At 41.2% G+C, this 17,256-nt stretch overlaps 1 protein-coding gene across 1 annotated transcript; it reads right to left on the bottom strand.

The window, feature by feature from the left end:
* Positions 1-494: 494 nt before the first annotated feature.
* Positions 495-16,737, bottom strand: LOC309602467 (V-type proton ATPase subunit S1-like protein; the record flags this gene model as incomplete). Its single annotated transcript, XM_082336051.1, has 7 exons — positions 495-797; positions 2,005-2,248; positions 2,977-3,027; positions 7,601-7,833; positions 9,561-9,622; positions 10,453-10,493; positions 16,643-16,737. 7 exons carry the CDS (start codon positions 16,735-16,737, stop codon positions 495-497), a joined length of 1,029 nt encoding a protein of 342 aa, XP_082192177.1.
* Between the last annotated feature and the right edge of the window lie 519 nt (positions 16,738-17,256).

The raw sequence follows: 17,256 nt of genomic DNA, 5'->3' as shown, positions 1-17,256 counted from the left end.
GAGGAGGGGATGTAGCTTGGAAAATAAAAGGAAAACATACACTGAGAAAGGAATAGATGCTATTTTGTCAGGACACAGAGCAGGGTGGATGAAGCAAATACAAAACCAGGAAAAATCTTGCCTTTTGAAAGAATAAACAAAAAGATATTTTTTATTTTACAATTTTTTGTACCTTTATTTAATTTCAAAGTCTCCATTACTGAGTCTCTCTTCAAGACTTGGTAAGCTGGATGAAAAGATACGCATTTTGGTCTTGTACTACAGGAATAAACTCCCACAACATGAAATCTCTTACTCACAATGGAATTTTTTTTTCTCTCATCTTGTTTCGCAAGGCATCTTTGAGATGGTTATCAACAAACAACAGACAGTAACTGGCTAAACAGTGTTACCTACTTTTCCTTTCATCAGTTGGTGAAAAATCTGCACAAACTACACATGACAGTGCCAGCAGAAGAATACACCACTTATTTCACTGAGACAGATGCATACTGCTAAATATAGATTTTACTGAACTGTTGGTTTCTAAGTTCATAGGACTCATTTCCACTGCTTCTCAGTGGCTCTTTCTCATCTCCCATGTCATTGTCTTTCATCTGTGCAAAATAGGCAGGAGAAGCTTTGCATTCATAGTGCCTGTCAAGAGATTTCAGGTGGATCAACATATGAAGAGCATAGACGAGAACTAGCAGCAGAATCAGCGACATAACCAATCCCATAAGTATTGCTGGAGAGAAAAAGGATGCACAGTCTTTTGCATAGGCAAAATGTCCTTCTCGAATGTTAAAGCCTTGAATCTACAAAGAGAACAAAAGGGCTCATATTAAATAAAGTACTTGCGTCTCATTTACAAACAACTTCATGAATTTGCTCCTGATGCCAGTATAATATCTGCTTATTGCAAAATTGTATCTGTCAGTGCTAGCTGCAGTTAATGCTCAGAGTTTATCCAGGTCAGTCTTCTAGAAACTGCCAGTTACTCTAATCCCCTTCACTCTGCTGCCCAAAGGATTTGCAGTTGTGTTTTAAACTAAATCTTCTATGATCTTCTTGATAGTCCAGCAATATTTAAATGTAAGTATGGTACCTTTCAAGTTAACAGTGCATTTCCAGTATCATTTGTTGAGAATCTCCAGAGTCTCTGTTTCAAACTGCATAAACTTCAACATGACAAACAAGGAAATATTCTCAATTGCCTACCCTAATATTAGATTTTTCTCACCAGATCCAAGTGTGAGGTATATGGCAGTAAATCAGCTAAACTACATGAAGTTGCATTCAACTATGCTCAATACCAGTAAGTTTTACTTGTGGCTTCATTTCTAACATGAAGTTTACCACACTGGCATTCAGGGAATTGACTGTCTGCTCCACTAAATCAGTCCATGGGCATTTATCACATGGTGAGAAAAGGGCAATCAGCTTTCCCCCTCAATCCCCTTTTTCAGCTATTCATGTCCTATGACTTAAGCATCTAAAAGCAAGACATCCCTAGTCCAGTTATCGTAGGCTCCCTTATTGCCAAACACAGAAAAACAGGCACTTTCAGAAGATGATTAATCTCATCCTAAAATAAGGACCTAAGATGGGTCAGAGGAATTATCCACTGGCTTTAGAGGCAGGCTCAGGTGACTATAATCAGGGCACAAGGTTAAAATTACTAGGCCTCAAAAGTTAAGTGAGATGAATCCCATACATGGTGACTGATGCTGTTACTGATGCCGGGTTTAAGAGCCCGGCTCAGAGAGATGTAGTACTGAAAGTTAAATTCACTGCCCACACTAAAGGGAAACCTATGCAAGAGACTACAGAAAATCTATATAGCTGTTCATTTCCTTTGACAGGAAGGTAAGTATAATAATTTAAGTCTTCATTTCTATTTCAAGTTCCATGGAGATCCTGTAAACTGTACATGGAAGCTCATTATACTTTCTTGGCAGTGAAGTGCAAAATTTCCCATCAGTCAACCTACAGGATCCATTTGGCTTACTTCCACGACATTACCTGGAAATCAATAAAAGTGACTTCCCAAAGCTTTGAAAGATCATTTGCAGAGCTGGGTATGAGGAGTGCATCATATCTCTGCAAGCTGCTCACATGTTCACAGTGGTAAGAGTAACTTGCTGGTGCATATATTCTGGTTGCATTAAACGTCGCTTGTATGGAGTGGTTGTAAAGAAGTTGCAGTCTGTGTAAACTGAACCAGTTCTGAATAGACAGCTGGTAATAGCTCGTTGTTAATAAGAATCTGAAAATATTGTACGGGAAAAAAAAGATTAATAAGAAAGCAAGTCTAACTAACAGCTGGAACTATTCAATTCACACTTGAACAATCTTAGAATGTACACTGGTATTACCAGAGCTTCATACATTTAAATCCATGTGAGCTCTAGCTCCTTCTATTGAGTCTGGAAAATTATGTGAGTTTCTTCATTGTTGCAGCTGAAGGAGTTTGCTGCTCTCCCACACAGTGAGAGGAAAGGTGAAGGATTTTTCCTAAATGACTGAGAAAAATCTATATGCAACACTGGTGTTGTACTTCCATCCAAGACATAGAAAATTGTTTATCAAGAAATGCTGTTCTGCTTGATTGCCAAGAAGCAAACATAAAGTAGGTCACAGTCTGATGCCTGAGCAGCCTACACTATCAGTTTTCGCAGAAAAATTCCCAGACAAAAATGTAGCTAATTAGCAAGGTTTAGCAAAAATCTCAGACATGGGAAGATTCTATGCAAAAGAGATGACAGGAACTTTTTTTGTGACTAGAAAAGTCAACATAAAAGAAGAAATGCCTTAATAAAACAAGGCAGGCAAATGACAGACCTATTAAATGCGGCTGTCTTGATTATACAATCAACAGTTCTATCATGTTATTTTTGCTTACACAAATTCTCCTAAAACAAATCACACAAGCAACTCATAACAATGGATATTAATATGTGATTACCTAATATTTTCTTTATCATATAAACTTACCTAATAACAAGACCCTTTAGATTGCCAATGTCACCAAACTTCAGAGAAAGCCTAGGTCAAAAAGCAAGTAACGTCAGGCTAGATAAAAACTTCACAAATATTAAGAGAAAAAAGCAGCACAAAAGATTAAGCGTAGTTATACACGGAGCCTTTTGCTCAGGATACCTTTGAAGTCAGTGGAAAAACAAACTGAAAGGATTAAATCTTTCTCCAGTGAAATCTAGCAGTTCAGCTGTTAATTTGAAGGAGGCCTAGACTATCCAGAAAGAACAAAACTGCATGCTCAACTTTCAACCCAATTCAATTCCACTGCTTCCAACATTGGTTGACAATTAGGTTCATTTGATCTGTATTTTCCTTCTCAAGCCATGACATCTTGGTCATGAATCATCTCTGAATGTCATTAGAAAGTGTAAACAGCCACATTATTCTCATCTTTTTAGATACTAGAGCATAAGAAATGCAGATGACATTTAAGTTCAAATTTCACACATGTGCATCATTAGAGCAATATAAATACGTTGACTTTGAGGTAGCTCTACAAAGCTTATCTGTGGTGAGCATGGGCAAGTGAAAGGCCCTAGCAGGTTAACCGCAAACGAATGCATACTCTACCATCCTTCTGCCATCTCTGGAATTAATGCATTGGAGCACTGCGTGATTAAGTGGTATACCTTTTTTTTGGCTTAATAATAATATTTTGCCTCTTAAAACCTGCGTAACAGATTCTCATTGGTGACATAACATTTTCAGACTAAGCTAGAGACAAAGCATGGTGAAACCATGCAGCATCTGACAGATTTCTGAACCTAAAGCTGAAGAAAATAATAATAAAAAAAAAAACAGCTAGCCTTATGATTTCATATGAGATCTAGACTTCTTGTACCTTGACTAACACTGGTCCAATGAGCCAGGACACTGAATCTAGACTATCCCTCATTCTATTACAAAGGGAAATCATAGACAGTTGAGGATTAGACACAGGCAAATACCGCATTAAACTCAGTGGCCTGATCCAGAAATTGATGTGTAAAAAAAAATCCCACAGGTTGGATTATTATATTCATATAGCAAATACATATATGTATTATATATATTTATATTATATATTTTTTCTGAGGTGAGAAAAACTGGACAATGCATCATGTGAGCACTCAGCCATCAGCTGGCATAATTTAGATCAGTCCTTAGACCTGAGATTACAGAGCAACATTCAAGTCAGTTTTTCACTTTCTTCTCTGCTACAGTCAAATGCAGGTTGACTGAAAATCTAACCCGAGACTTGTATTTGGCAATTACACTGAGTCTAATCCTGACTCATGAGCCCAGATTATCCATTTTCCTATCTGTAGAGCATGATTTCTACACATAGGGACCTCAATCAGTAATTAAGATGCTGTCAGTGGCAATGGATGAATAGATACTTGAAACATACAGTTTCTAATTACTTGACACGTGGAATCTAGCAGAGATGCCACAGATCTGTTCATGCAATCTGTCAAATGTCCTGACAAATCCATCCTAGCGAGAGCTCAGAATAAGACAGGGCTTTCTTGGTTAGGATTCTGGAACACATTCAAAGGGCAGGAGTCAGTGCGACTAGTATTTCTTAGTGTATCCCAAATAAACAAAGTATAGAACATGCAAGAAAGCAAAACCATTTGGAGGGAGTAGCATTGTCCTCTCCACAGAAAAGAGGAGAAAAGGCTCAGTATCATAGAATCATAAAATCATAATCATAGAATCATAGAACGTCCTGAGTTGGAAGGGACCCAGAAGGATCATTGAGTCCAACTCCTGTCCCTGCATAGGACAACCCCAAAATTCACACCACATGTCTGAGGGCGTTGTCCAAATGCTTCTTGAATATTGTCAGGCTTGGTGCCGTGACTACCTCCCTGGGGAGCCTGTTCCAGTGCTCCACCACCCTCTGGGTGAAGAACCTTTTCCTAATGTCCAACTTAAACCTCCCCTGGCATATCTTCCTGCCGTTCCCTTGGGTTCTGTCGTTGGTCACCAGGGAGAAGAGATCAGCACCTGCCCCTCCTGTTCCCCTTGTGAGGAAGCTGTAGACTGCAATGAGGTCTCCCCTCAGTCTCCTCCAGGCTGAACAGACCAAGTGACTTCAGCCACTCCTCATACGGCTTCCCCTCTAAACCCTTCACCATCTTCGTGGCCTGTAGTACTAGTAGTCACAGTATGTCTCTTGACCCCAGCAAAAAAATGCCAGTCTCAACTTCAAACTAAGCATCAAGGTTCTGCTTGCCTTTAGCAGTTGTGTCCCTAGTTCAAGGCTACTCAGAAAACTATGGGAGAAACAAAGAGAAAGATCAGAAGACATGGCAGATGAGATGGCTCTGGACTCACAGATTTTGAGATCAAACCTCAGATATGGTGAAACACTGACTCTTCCTGCAGATTTTTTAATGAATAACGGGCTCTATAAATTCCCAAATATCTTCCAACACAATGCAGCCCTGTGGTGGGCTGACCCCAGCCAGCAGCTAAGACCCACACAGCCACTCATCCAGTGCCCCCCCTGCCAACTCCACAGCAGGACAGGGGAGAGAATAGGAAGAACAAAAGAGAGAGAACTCTTGGGTCAAGATAGTGTTTAATAAGTGAAGAAAAGAGGGGGGAAAAACACTGAAGTTCTGCAAGGGCAATCACTGACCATCTCCCATGAGAAGACTAATGCCCAGTGAATCTCTGGGCAATGGACACCCTGAAAGACACAACTCATACCCACTTCTTCTTCCTCTACCCCAGTTTTTATTGCTGAGCATGACACTATATGGCAGGGAATATAACTTTGGACAACTCGGGTCAGCTGTCCAGGCACTGTCCACTCCCAGCCTCTTGCCAACCTCAACCTACTCGCTGGGGGGGGAAGAGTGAGAAACAGAGACAGCCAGGATGCTGTGCAAGCACTGCTCAGCAAGATCCAAAATACTGGTGTGTTATCAACACTGTTTTAGCCACAAAGCCAAAACACAAGAGACTTATCTCCCTCCCAGCCAGGCCAAGTCCTAATTTCTTGTATTTACAGAATGTAAACTCTGTATTTAAAGAATGAAGAACCCACTACTGTAACCAGAGTGCAGAGGTACCTGTGACAGATAGGTAGACAGAGTAGCCTGCTCAAATCTAACAGTCTCCAAACAGCAGCTCCAGTAGGAGTTTGCAGTCCACCACTGCACTGTCTTTCTGATTTTTCAAGCCTTATGAACAACTATAAAACTATACTTTGTGTTTTGAAACCCTTACTTTTGCATGAGTGTATTTTCTATTAGGTTATAATCATTACTAAAAAGACTAAGATTATCTCTGAATTGCAGACCAGAACGGAAGAAGGAATGTTTGTTATTATTTTTTATTTTTAAAATAAGATTATTCCATTCTCTACCTCTGCCTTGCAAAACATAGTGCTGGATTAGTTCGCATGCTGATGATGTGAAACTCAGACTGCCTTGTTGAATACTATGATACCATGCAGAGAAAATCTGGCTTCTTTTTCAACTGTGCTTTCAGTTTTCTTGTAGCCTCACTAAAATTTCTGTGCACCTTGGGTTATCCTTCACAGATGTATAATCAGAACAAGATAACACTTAATTTCTGTGGAAATGTCTTTAGATGTACAGGTGAAATGTTGTGTAGAAGCTAAATGAAACTGCTGATTTTGGTCATGTTATTTTTATTCTTGTGTGTCATTACAGATTTAAACTTCAGTTATGGGGTAGACTCAATGCTCATGTTCAGCACGTGCCCAGTTAGGCATCCACCTCCTAATTTTTAGACTTTTGCCTACCAGAGTGGAGTCAACGACCTGGTATTAGACATGAAACCAGCCAGCATACTACGTGGAGGGAGAGAAGTGGTCAGGTACGCTACAAAGGATATCGAAAAAACCTACATGCCTTTGTAGTGTGGTCATGGGATTGGAAGATTTTTGATCCAGTTAGGTTAATATATAGCTCTCACTCAGGTTTAGCATGAGCAAAGAAAGCATTGTGCTGTTCATGCTGAAGAAATTCATGACAGACTGGGATGCAGAGTTCAGGTTTTCAGAGACTCTTCAGGTCACATGCAAACCTGTAGTGAATTTACTCTTCAGCTTCAGCAACTCATGGATCACATCCTGGGACTTGGGGCTACCTAACTGTTTCTAAATACACATATGCATTGTGTACCAATGGTTTACATTACTGGTGACACATATCCTATGAAGGGATAAGTAGTCATACATGGCCAGGCCCTAAGCCCCCATCTTCAGCATAGGATCTACTATTCAGTCTCCCAAGCAGCTATGTAAAACAGCTGGAGACCAAAGAGATCAACAGCTTGAGCCTCACAGGCACTATGAGCAAAACTGGCTGGCCACAAGGACTGACTACACCACTGCAAGAGATAAGACAGCTGCGTACATCTATGCGCCCCATGAAAGACTGGTCTGAAAGTATATAACCCATGCTGCCCTGCTGCCTGCAACATCAGGACGTTATAGGAAGGAGCTTGCCCCTGGGGCTCTACACCACATAATACACGGTCTGTTTCCTTCGGAATGTATTTACTAGACTTTGTTATCTGGTACTTGTTCCACTGGCAGAGTAGAATGCCACCTTACATTGCATTGTCTTCACTGCAGTTTGAATCTCCAACATCCACTGTTGCATGGACACCAAATGTCTTCTCTGTCAAATCCAGCTGCGTGTGGTTTTCAAATTTAATCATGATCCTCTTGGCCCAGAAGAGAATGCAGGGGATGCCATTAACCGTGACGTTGAGAGGGCTGTGGGTGAATGGCCTCCAGGATGCTCTTTCCCACTGTCCTTTCCTGCTCAAGTTGTAGCTGACAACCTGATTGACCATATAAAAGATCAGTATCAGAAGATGCATATTTCAGGAGTTACTCTCCATCCTACCAGAATAAATGAGGCCGGCACCTGGAGAGCATCTGTGGAGCCAGTTCTCAGCCGCAGCATTACTGGACTGAGGAAGCAGGGAAATCTCTGGCTAACCCCTTCCCACCATGGGAATGGCACCATACAGACCTCTAGCTCTAGCACAACTGGCCAGAGAGCCAATATAAGTTATATTTGTTCTACTGGGGTAGTATGACCGGGGCAAACCACATTTCCATCTCACCGTAGAGCTGCCCAGTATAAAAAAATGAAGCAAAGCTAGAATCACAAGGTGCTCACCCCAGCAGAAGACTCTCTAGGACACCTGTAAGAATTACTTCAACACACTAAAGAGGACTCAGCTTGGGTCAAGGACACAGCCTACCATGCTGAAAGCACACTAGGCAGCTGTCCAGGTGAAAGAAATGTCCAAGTCTACATCTACCTGCAGACCGTTTGGCTCTTGATGGCTTTAAAATTGGGAAAATGCCTGCTGCAGAACAGGATGGCTCAAGTATGGGCCCCTACCTTTCCAAAATCAGTCATTCACAAGATTAAAACCTGGGGACTGCAGCTTCCAGGTCATCTATAGACATTAGAAAAATGCTATCCCTTCTAAGGCAAATTCCATAGCAAAAGGAGGACAATTTGGCTGTCAGGCAATATAATTTGAGACAGTGAGTTAGGGCTCAGAAAGAACTTCAAAATGCAACTGTCATTTCCATATTTCAAACTAAAGTTTCCAGGCACCAACACTTTTTCATCTACACATATGTTCTATCTGAATATGATAACATATATAATGTCTGCATGGCTGTTTTGCCTGTCGTATGATTAAGCAAGTTCCAGTCATGTACAAACAAGAGAGGTATTCTAGTCCCAGTCACTAACAGCATCTTACCAGGCTCCAGAAGGGATGCAGTTAAGCCCCAAAGCTTCATCTTGGCTTAAAGAGAGATTTTTTTTTTCTGTTCAGATTAGTAAATACGTACCCTGAAAGACCCCTTTTGATACTTGACCTTACATATGGCATAAGACTGCTTTAGGATTAAAATTAGTAACTACTCACAGCAACAAGCTGAAAGCGTGGTAAGATCATGGTCAGAAAACGTGATGCAACAGCCAGCAAGAAACGTTGACTATGACTGTCATTTGTATAAATGATAAGGCTGTCTTCTCAGAAGTACAGATGAGAGAGATTTAATCAACAGATTATTCACATTAGATTGCATCATTTGCAGGGGTTTTGATAAGGAAACCTTTTATGCTCAGTTTTTGACAAGACCTACAGACTGGACTCAGGAAAAACTCCCACTAAGTTTAAACAATCAGCAGTTTTGCTTCAGCTGTTCTTTTAGTACCAAGTGATATAAGCAAAATACTGGCCGCAATAGTCAAATGGTATTGTTCAGAATATCGATGATAGGATTTGGTTCTTTCAGTAAGACCCTGTGCCCAAACCCACTGCCTGTCAGCACCAGCAACAGCAACTGAAGTCTCACTGCACTTCTCAGAAAAGCAGAAGATACCTTGTACAGCACGTGATGAATCAGTACCATATCACATGATTTAGACAGTTTTGTTGGCTATTTCTTGTGAACAATGTATTATTTAATTTAATAATGCAAATTAAAAGATCTCAATGTGCTATGAAAAAACTTCACCGGTTCCTTCAAACATTACCTGTGTAATTGCTACTTGATTTACATTAAATTTTGGCTTTACACCACCGTCGTAACGTCGACCTGCAGAAGAAAGTGTGTTATTAGCCTAAAAAGAAAACATCCAATCATTTATAAAAGCATGATCTTGCACATTCTTATGCAAACAATAATTATCCCTGCACAAAAGGTGTATTTCAGAATACCCGATTTTGGTTTGGAAAATATTTTTGGCTTGGTGCAAATATTGCCTTCAATCCATCCATTTTCTAGTTTACTTTACTTCACTCAAACAACAAGGTTCCTCTTCTTTTCATTGAACATCTTGCCACCCTTACTGGGAAGAACTCCAGTGCCCAAAAATGACAGGATTCAGCCTATACATGTATTTATTCATCCCTAACACACTTAAAAAAAGCTTCTTCTTTCTTCATACAGCAAACTCTGTTGTCAAAGGGTGTGTGTTGAATGGCATGGCAAAAGCATGTAACTCTGGGTGGGAATTTCTCTCTCTGCACTGGCCAGAGATGGGAAGCTGTGACAAATAACCTGACAGCCTGACTACTTGCCAGGAGAGCGAAGTTTGACAGATGACAAATCATTTCACGGACACTCTCACAGCTCCATCCTTCAAACATTTTATTCTGTTTTCATTTGGTTAAAAAAAAAAAAAAAGGAGTGAATACTTCTTTCTTCCACATTCTCACTGCATCTCAGAGTTAGTCAGTAAATGATTATTTTAACCAGGCAAATCCTTTAACAGGTATTTTCTAAAGAGGGATATGCTTTAACAACACATTTGACAGGTGAGTCACTAATGCCAACAGAAGCAACATCAGGGAATGAAGATCTTTTACAGCCGCACTAACAGAGCCAGTATCCAGTCATTCAGCCCACTGAAAAAAAAGCCTTACCATTTCTTTGCAGAGAATCTTGATCTGAAAACACACGTGAACTAGAAGAGAGGAGAAAAATAGTTACTGTACAGCATCTGGATTTAAAGTCTGCAGCAAGCCTACTGGGGAGAGCTCCTGTTCCTGCCTCATTCAATAAAACATTCAAAACATAACTCAGATCCTTGGCTGATTAGTATCACAGGAACAGGGCAAATTAATCCCAAAGCCACAGTACCCAGGCTAAAAATGCCTCAGTTTCAGAGATCCCTCAGGTGGATAAATCCTGCCAGGCATTCCCATGTCCTTACCATATTGACTAAAGGCTTCATTACCCGTCTTGTCCCTTTCCATGGGACATCAGTTCTGGGTTAGAGAATGAACCAGTTCCAGCCCACGAGCAGGGGAACACAAGGATAGCGCTGCACCATCCTCAGCCCCCTGTGAGGATCAGAAGCAACATGCTGAATTCCTCCAGGATAGAGCAAACGCACTGGGCTAGTATGCCGCAAGCTCAGATGTACAGCCATCTAAAGACAGGTCCTGAATGGTTCCAGACAATCCCAAATGCCACAGAAGTCAGCTGCAAGGTAGGGAGCAAGTGAAGCACATCTCAGATAACAACTACCAGGCTCATGAAATTTTCAGCCTTTGGTTTCCTTCTTTGGTATAATTTAGGGACAAGTCTTCAGCTGGTGCAAGTATGATCTACTTTCCTGAACTAGAGAATCAAGCCCAGTAGATTCATGTACATCACCGAAAGGCCTACAAGATCAAACAAAGTCCAAGAAACCAGGCTGTCCTTAGGACCAGACTCCACTCTTTGCGTCAGAGGAACACCTTCCTGCCTCCTCCACGCCACGGCATCTTCCTTGGGACCTGCAGCCCCCTACAGCAGATTGATCTATTGATCTGATGACACATGTCCACTTCTCACATTTGCTATCAGTGTTCCCCAGCAGGTGAACACACCGGCCCTCCTGCACTCACAGCTGAGCATCATCTCACGGAGACCCTGTACACCCTGCCCTACCTCTGCCTGCACAGTGCCTTCCAGGCCGTAAGCAATGGTGGGGCCGGAACTGCCTCACAGCCACTTCATGTGGAAATACACTTCCATCTTCTTTTTTCCCTTGGTTTCTTACCAGCTTTCCAACCCACCACAAAAGAAATGAGGACTAGGAATAAAATAAAGACTAGGAATAAAAGCAGTTTTCAGTATTTATGTGCGAATTGCACCGTAAGGTATTTGAACTGCGGGGTCAAGCCTTGGCCTCGCTGGGGAGCCCTTGAACAGCTGGGTGAACCCACTCCCCGATGGACTTCCTGGGTAGGGGGATCACTGTCACCCACTAGCATGTACTGCAGGCATGACCCCAACCTAATTTCCATCACCACATCCTTAATGGCAGATAAATACGAGTCTGAACAACGTTAACACCAACAAAGGAGAAATGTGGGATGGCTTAGAGCCGGCCTTGCTGGCTGCCATGCCCATGCAGCTCTGGCAGTCAGGGAGTTTGATCACACTGAACTTGGCTTGCCTGAAACCCATGCCGACGCTACCTGCTTCAGCAAAGCCCGGATTTCACACACAATGTCTTGTTTACACTCAAGGTTCAGGAGGGCAGCAGGCTGTTTCTTCTGATCAGTGTCTCTCCAACAGGAATATCCTTTCGCAGGCATGCTCTCTGCTGCCACAAACAGATCTCTTGTGTCCCCTTGCAAACTCCTCAAACCCAGAAGGCAAAACAGACAAAAGTAAAGTGGAGTCTGTATTCCAGCTTGTCACTTTGCTGCCAAACACCAGGTCTGATGAGCAGCTTTGCTCCAGACCATCGGGAAGGCTGCTCAACCCCTTCAGCAACCAGGGCAATAAAGCAGAAGACAGTCTCCAGAGAAAACGTAACAGCACAAAGAGACATCTAGGCTCTGCAGCACCGCAGCAGTGACTGTGATCCGAGCTGAAAGAACCTTAAAAAGATCCTACGTTCAAAAAAGTTCAATGTAGTTCACTGTTTAAAATCAATCTGGTAGTTTTAATTACATATAGTGAGACCAACTCTCTCCTCAGTTGAAGCTGTTAAATCCCAGTGACTTCAAGGAGGCTGTGCACTTTCAGAGTGGGTCCCGCTCTTCCCCACAGTACTTTCGGAGCTGGAGTTAGTGCTGAGCTGAGGTCTCTAGGCCCCCCAAAGGTCTCATCCCAGTAGCGAGCAGCCTTCAGAGATCGGTGGAAATAATCCTCATTTCGACAAACAGGTGACAAAAGATATGTCTAAAATGGACGGAACTTTGTTTTCTTGTTCAGGTAAAACTCTCTCTTAGGTTGTTTAACGATTAGGAGCATGGGTTTTGTGATTTGATGCAGCCTTATTTTCATTTTCTTGTCTTCCTTCATGACAGGTTGTGTCTTCTAGCTGGAAAAGGTATTTTTAGGCATTTTTTCATGATAATAGCTAAAAAAATTAGGCATACCGAAAGGAAATGAATGTAAATTATTTAGTTATACTAACTTTACTTATATTTAGTTGCACCTATATATATTTAGTCATGCTTAGTTATACTTTTAGCTCCTACCTATACACATAATTAAAAGCTCATAGCCCATTACTCCAGTTTGGAAATCACCATGCTGTAGCGTGCAGACTAAAACACTGGGATGAGAGGAGACTGGCGTAAAATTGTGTAATTCATTTCATACCCTCACTGGACTTGAAAGGTTTTTATGTTGTTCTGGGAAGAGGAAGGGCTACTTTTGGTTTCATTATTGTCCATTAAAAAAAAAAAAAAAATCATTACTTAGCTTCCCCTCTGGGATAAGGCTAATACCATGGCCGTGACAATTAAATCACCTTGAGGAATGCTAATTGATAGGCAACACCAAGCCTTGAGGAGAGCATACAATGAATACGTGAGGCATACTCATTGCGAACGCCCCTGTGGGGTTACATCCTGAGCAGAAGGGTTATAACCGGCCTCCACGCAGCCCGCGGGCGCAGGCTGGGAGCTCATGACAATGCAGTTTGACTCCTGTACATCACCTGTAAAACCACAGCAACGCACCGCCACGCTGCCCCAGAAGAAACATCAAATTTCTGCTCTCAGCTTGAAGATACTCAAATATAGATGAATATGCACAGCTAATGAAATATTCATGCTTTCATGAGGAATGCAGTGGAGAGAGTGACCCGGGAAGCACCACTACGTACCACAGTCTGACAAATACGATCAGTCACATGGCAGACACACTTGGGAGGCAGGCGGAGGCACGCAAGGGAAGTAACTCCACCTAGGTAGTCCTGTTCGCTACTCTGTTAACTAGCAATGCTGGCTGCCTCCTTTCCTCCTGCACAATGCATGCAGCCCTGTTAGAGAAAGACGAGGGAAATCCATCATGGCAAGGCTTGCAGTCCTTTCTTTGTCTTAACTAAAGCCAGATCACTATGGCACAGACAGTTTATTCAGTGGTGTAAGGGAAGGATCGCCTCCCGGTTTCTGAGCAAGCACAAGTTGATGGTATCGGGTCTGTCAGCTGCCTTTGACACTCACAACCCTGAGGTGTCACAGAAGTGTGTGATCTGTGACAGGAACGGGTGACCTTCAACAGCCATCCTGCTGTCAAATCAGCAGCCTTTCCAATCAAAAGGCAAGGTTTGAGGGTTGGACTAGATGACCTCAAAAGGTCCCTTCCATCCCAAAGCATTCTATGATTCTAAGGTGAGGAATTCACAGGTGCTCTCTAGCAGCAAGGCTCTTTTGCCCTCAGCTGGAGCATGTTTCACAGAACAAAAGCATTGTAAGAAGAAATGGGAAAACAATAACACATTAAAAATATATATTCCCTTTTTTATATAAAAATGTTAAACACACGTATAAGAGACAGGAAACTAGCTAGCACTACAGCCTTCTCCACTGCCTGCAAAACTATCAGCAAACAGTGGCTAGACATGAAATCAGTGAGAGCAAATAATTTTTAGCACACTGCATTAGAGACTAGACTTTTAAATTTATCCTATTTTTCAGCCACTCTGCCCTAAAATTTCAAATTCAGTTGCACACATGGTATATGTTTTGATGACTAATGTTTTTCCTTACCATTTTGTAAATAACTAGCCCAGATATACACCAAGACATGTATGTTGTATGCTGAATTTACCACACCAAGTATGTCAGGAAGCCACATGAAATTGGATTAGCCCTAATACAAAGCACTGGGATGACTAATCACTACATAAAACCCAATTAAATAAGATTATAAGTATAAAGAAGTGTAAATTCCCTCTTATCAGATGACATTATCCATCTACGTAAGACAACCAAGCCTAGCTTGTTTGTCTGAAAAAGTTCATATAGGCTCCAGCCCTCGAAGACTTTCACATGAGCAGTCTTTTGTCCACTCAGACGAGCCACGTGAATAAGCCTGGCACTCAACAGTGACTGAGTGTGGAGGCCACAGACAGTTTTCACGCCATCAGGTTAAAGGAAGCCATATTCACGCTTTTACTCTTCATATTGCTGCTCTGACAAACTGCATCAGATGACAAAACGCACTCTACTGCAGTATTTCAATTACTCCAGAATTATCACTCTAATACTAATATTGTCCAGCTGCAGACTACCTCACTGGATGCTGAACTAGTTTCAATTCATTTATGAAGCATTTAATTGGAAAATAACATGTGAACCTTCAAATGCACTAAAAAGAAAGTTATGATGAAAGGTGATGAATGATTGCTGAGCGCCTGGTAGCAATGAACTGGTTGCAGTCCTAGGGACATGGGTCATCAGTAATTTCAATGAAGTTACTAAAATTATAAATGTGTAAGCCTGGGCACTCAGATTCAGGGCAAAAGCTAGTTCCTTCTAAGAAACATCCTAACAAAAAATGTTATTAAGTTTTAAATTTATCTATTTAAGTTCTCTCATTAAGAAGTATCTACGAAGCCCACAACTATAGTTTTTTAAATTTTAAGTATTCTGTGTCATATTTTGGTAGCCTCACATGTGATTTGACACAGGGAGACAGATTTACATAATTACTTTACAAGGTACTGAGTACTGGGGTTTGAGCTGTACTTAATGGATGTTCAATAAGAACTAGATCAGTATGACAAGATACTCAAGCTTTCAATTTTAATATAAAAAATGAAATTGAGCTTACAGAACTTCTAGCAAATTAACACTGTGCAGGCATGATCCCACCTCCACTGAATGCAAAGGCAAAATCCCCATTCAATTCACTGGCATCAAGATTGCAACTTCATTTCTTAATATTTATTAGAATAACATTCATGTCATGCTCCACTGCTTGCTCTCTCTCAGATTTTGATCCGATTACAGAAAAGAGCAATTATACTAAGAAGACACTAACAAATCTGAAAACTGGCGGAGCAAAACAGCAAGTAAGCTATTTAAATGAAAACATATTGTAGTATTTATTGGTAACTGACTAGCAGATCTCTTAATACAAGCTTAAGCAAATCACCAGATGTCCTTCCTTGCCTTAAATGCACAGATTTTACTGCCAGCTGTGATCTTCATCAGCACACTTGATCTGTGTGTTATTAGTGACTTTGGGGCATGATTCAACTAATACAGTTTAGGCTGTTTTCACTTTTGTAATGCTTGGCTCTAGAAAGTCCTCTCTTTCCCTTGCTATGATTTGGGCTTCCTATTTATATTTCATTAGAGAACAAAATAGCACTATAAACAATGATAAATCCAAATCTCTAGTAATTTCATAAGTTTAATACTTCCTTGCAATACTGAATTCATGCTTCAAATATTCATTCTACACAAGTAGAATATTTTAGCACATATATTTCTTGGAGTAGTTTTCACACCCGTGCTGTTATTCTATTTATAACTTCATTTTTACACAGACCAGGGAAAGTCAGTGTGAGAGTCATTAAAATGTAATGAAATATAAGACAGATGCCCAGAAAGCACTCATTTTAAAACCGTTTCTAGTACTGTTTATAAAATTGTTTTAGAGTTACATTTTTAATGCAGCATAGGTTTCAAAATAATTCATTTCTGTATTAGCCCCAGGTGTTTTCAAACCTGAAAAGAAAATTAAAATCACGTCCTGACATTCTAAACTGCGATTGAATCTGCTTCCACACAGCACAAATGACCAAATTACAACATTTAAAACATGCACTCAACTCCACCAACAGAGTTTGCGAATATACACTCAATTACTGACCTGCCATCCACTGTCGCAATCGTTTGCTCCACAGAGACCGCAAACCCTACATACAAAAAAAGCAGTAGGAACCTGAAGGCAGCGTTTCTTTCCATTGAGAAGAGATCAGTCCCTCCACACCCAGCACATCTGCTCCTCTGGTCCAGCGGGCAGCTGGGCGCCCGCACTCTGCCTGGCAGCGTGATGGGCAGCAGATCGAGCCAATCAGGGCCGGGATTTGCCACTCCATCGCTGCACCAGTACCCATGGGAGAAATTCTTCATGTGCTCAGATTTATTCTGACAGCAGACACCTACTGCTGGCACATTTCAGCTTCCTTGTGATTTAAAGTTTACATGTTCTGGGGAAATTGTACAAGGATGCGAGCTGTTTCCTAAGGAAAAAAGAAATAAAATCAGATGGTCTTTCCAGGCTCTAAAGTCACACAGAAGAACACTTCTTATCTGTACTCAACCCTAACCTTAAAGAAAGGTGAAGGTGCTGTTTCCAAACAGCTCTGAAATTTCTCCTTCCATATGACAACCAGGGAAAGAATTACATGTATTTTGAAGTCTTAGAATACGTTCAGAGTAATAGTATTATTCCCATTTCACAGATGTGAAAGCAGACATAGC

The sequence above is a fragment of the Platalea leucorodia genome, assembly GCF_965183815.1.
Source record: "Platalea leucorodia genome assembly, chromosome: Z".
NCBI lineage: Eukaryota > Metazoa > Chordata > Aves > Pelecaniformes > Threskiornithidae > Platalea > Platalea leucorodia.
Note: the sequence above shows the minus strand (reverse complement) of the source record. Positions and strands in the feature narration are given on the sequence as shown.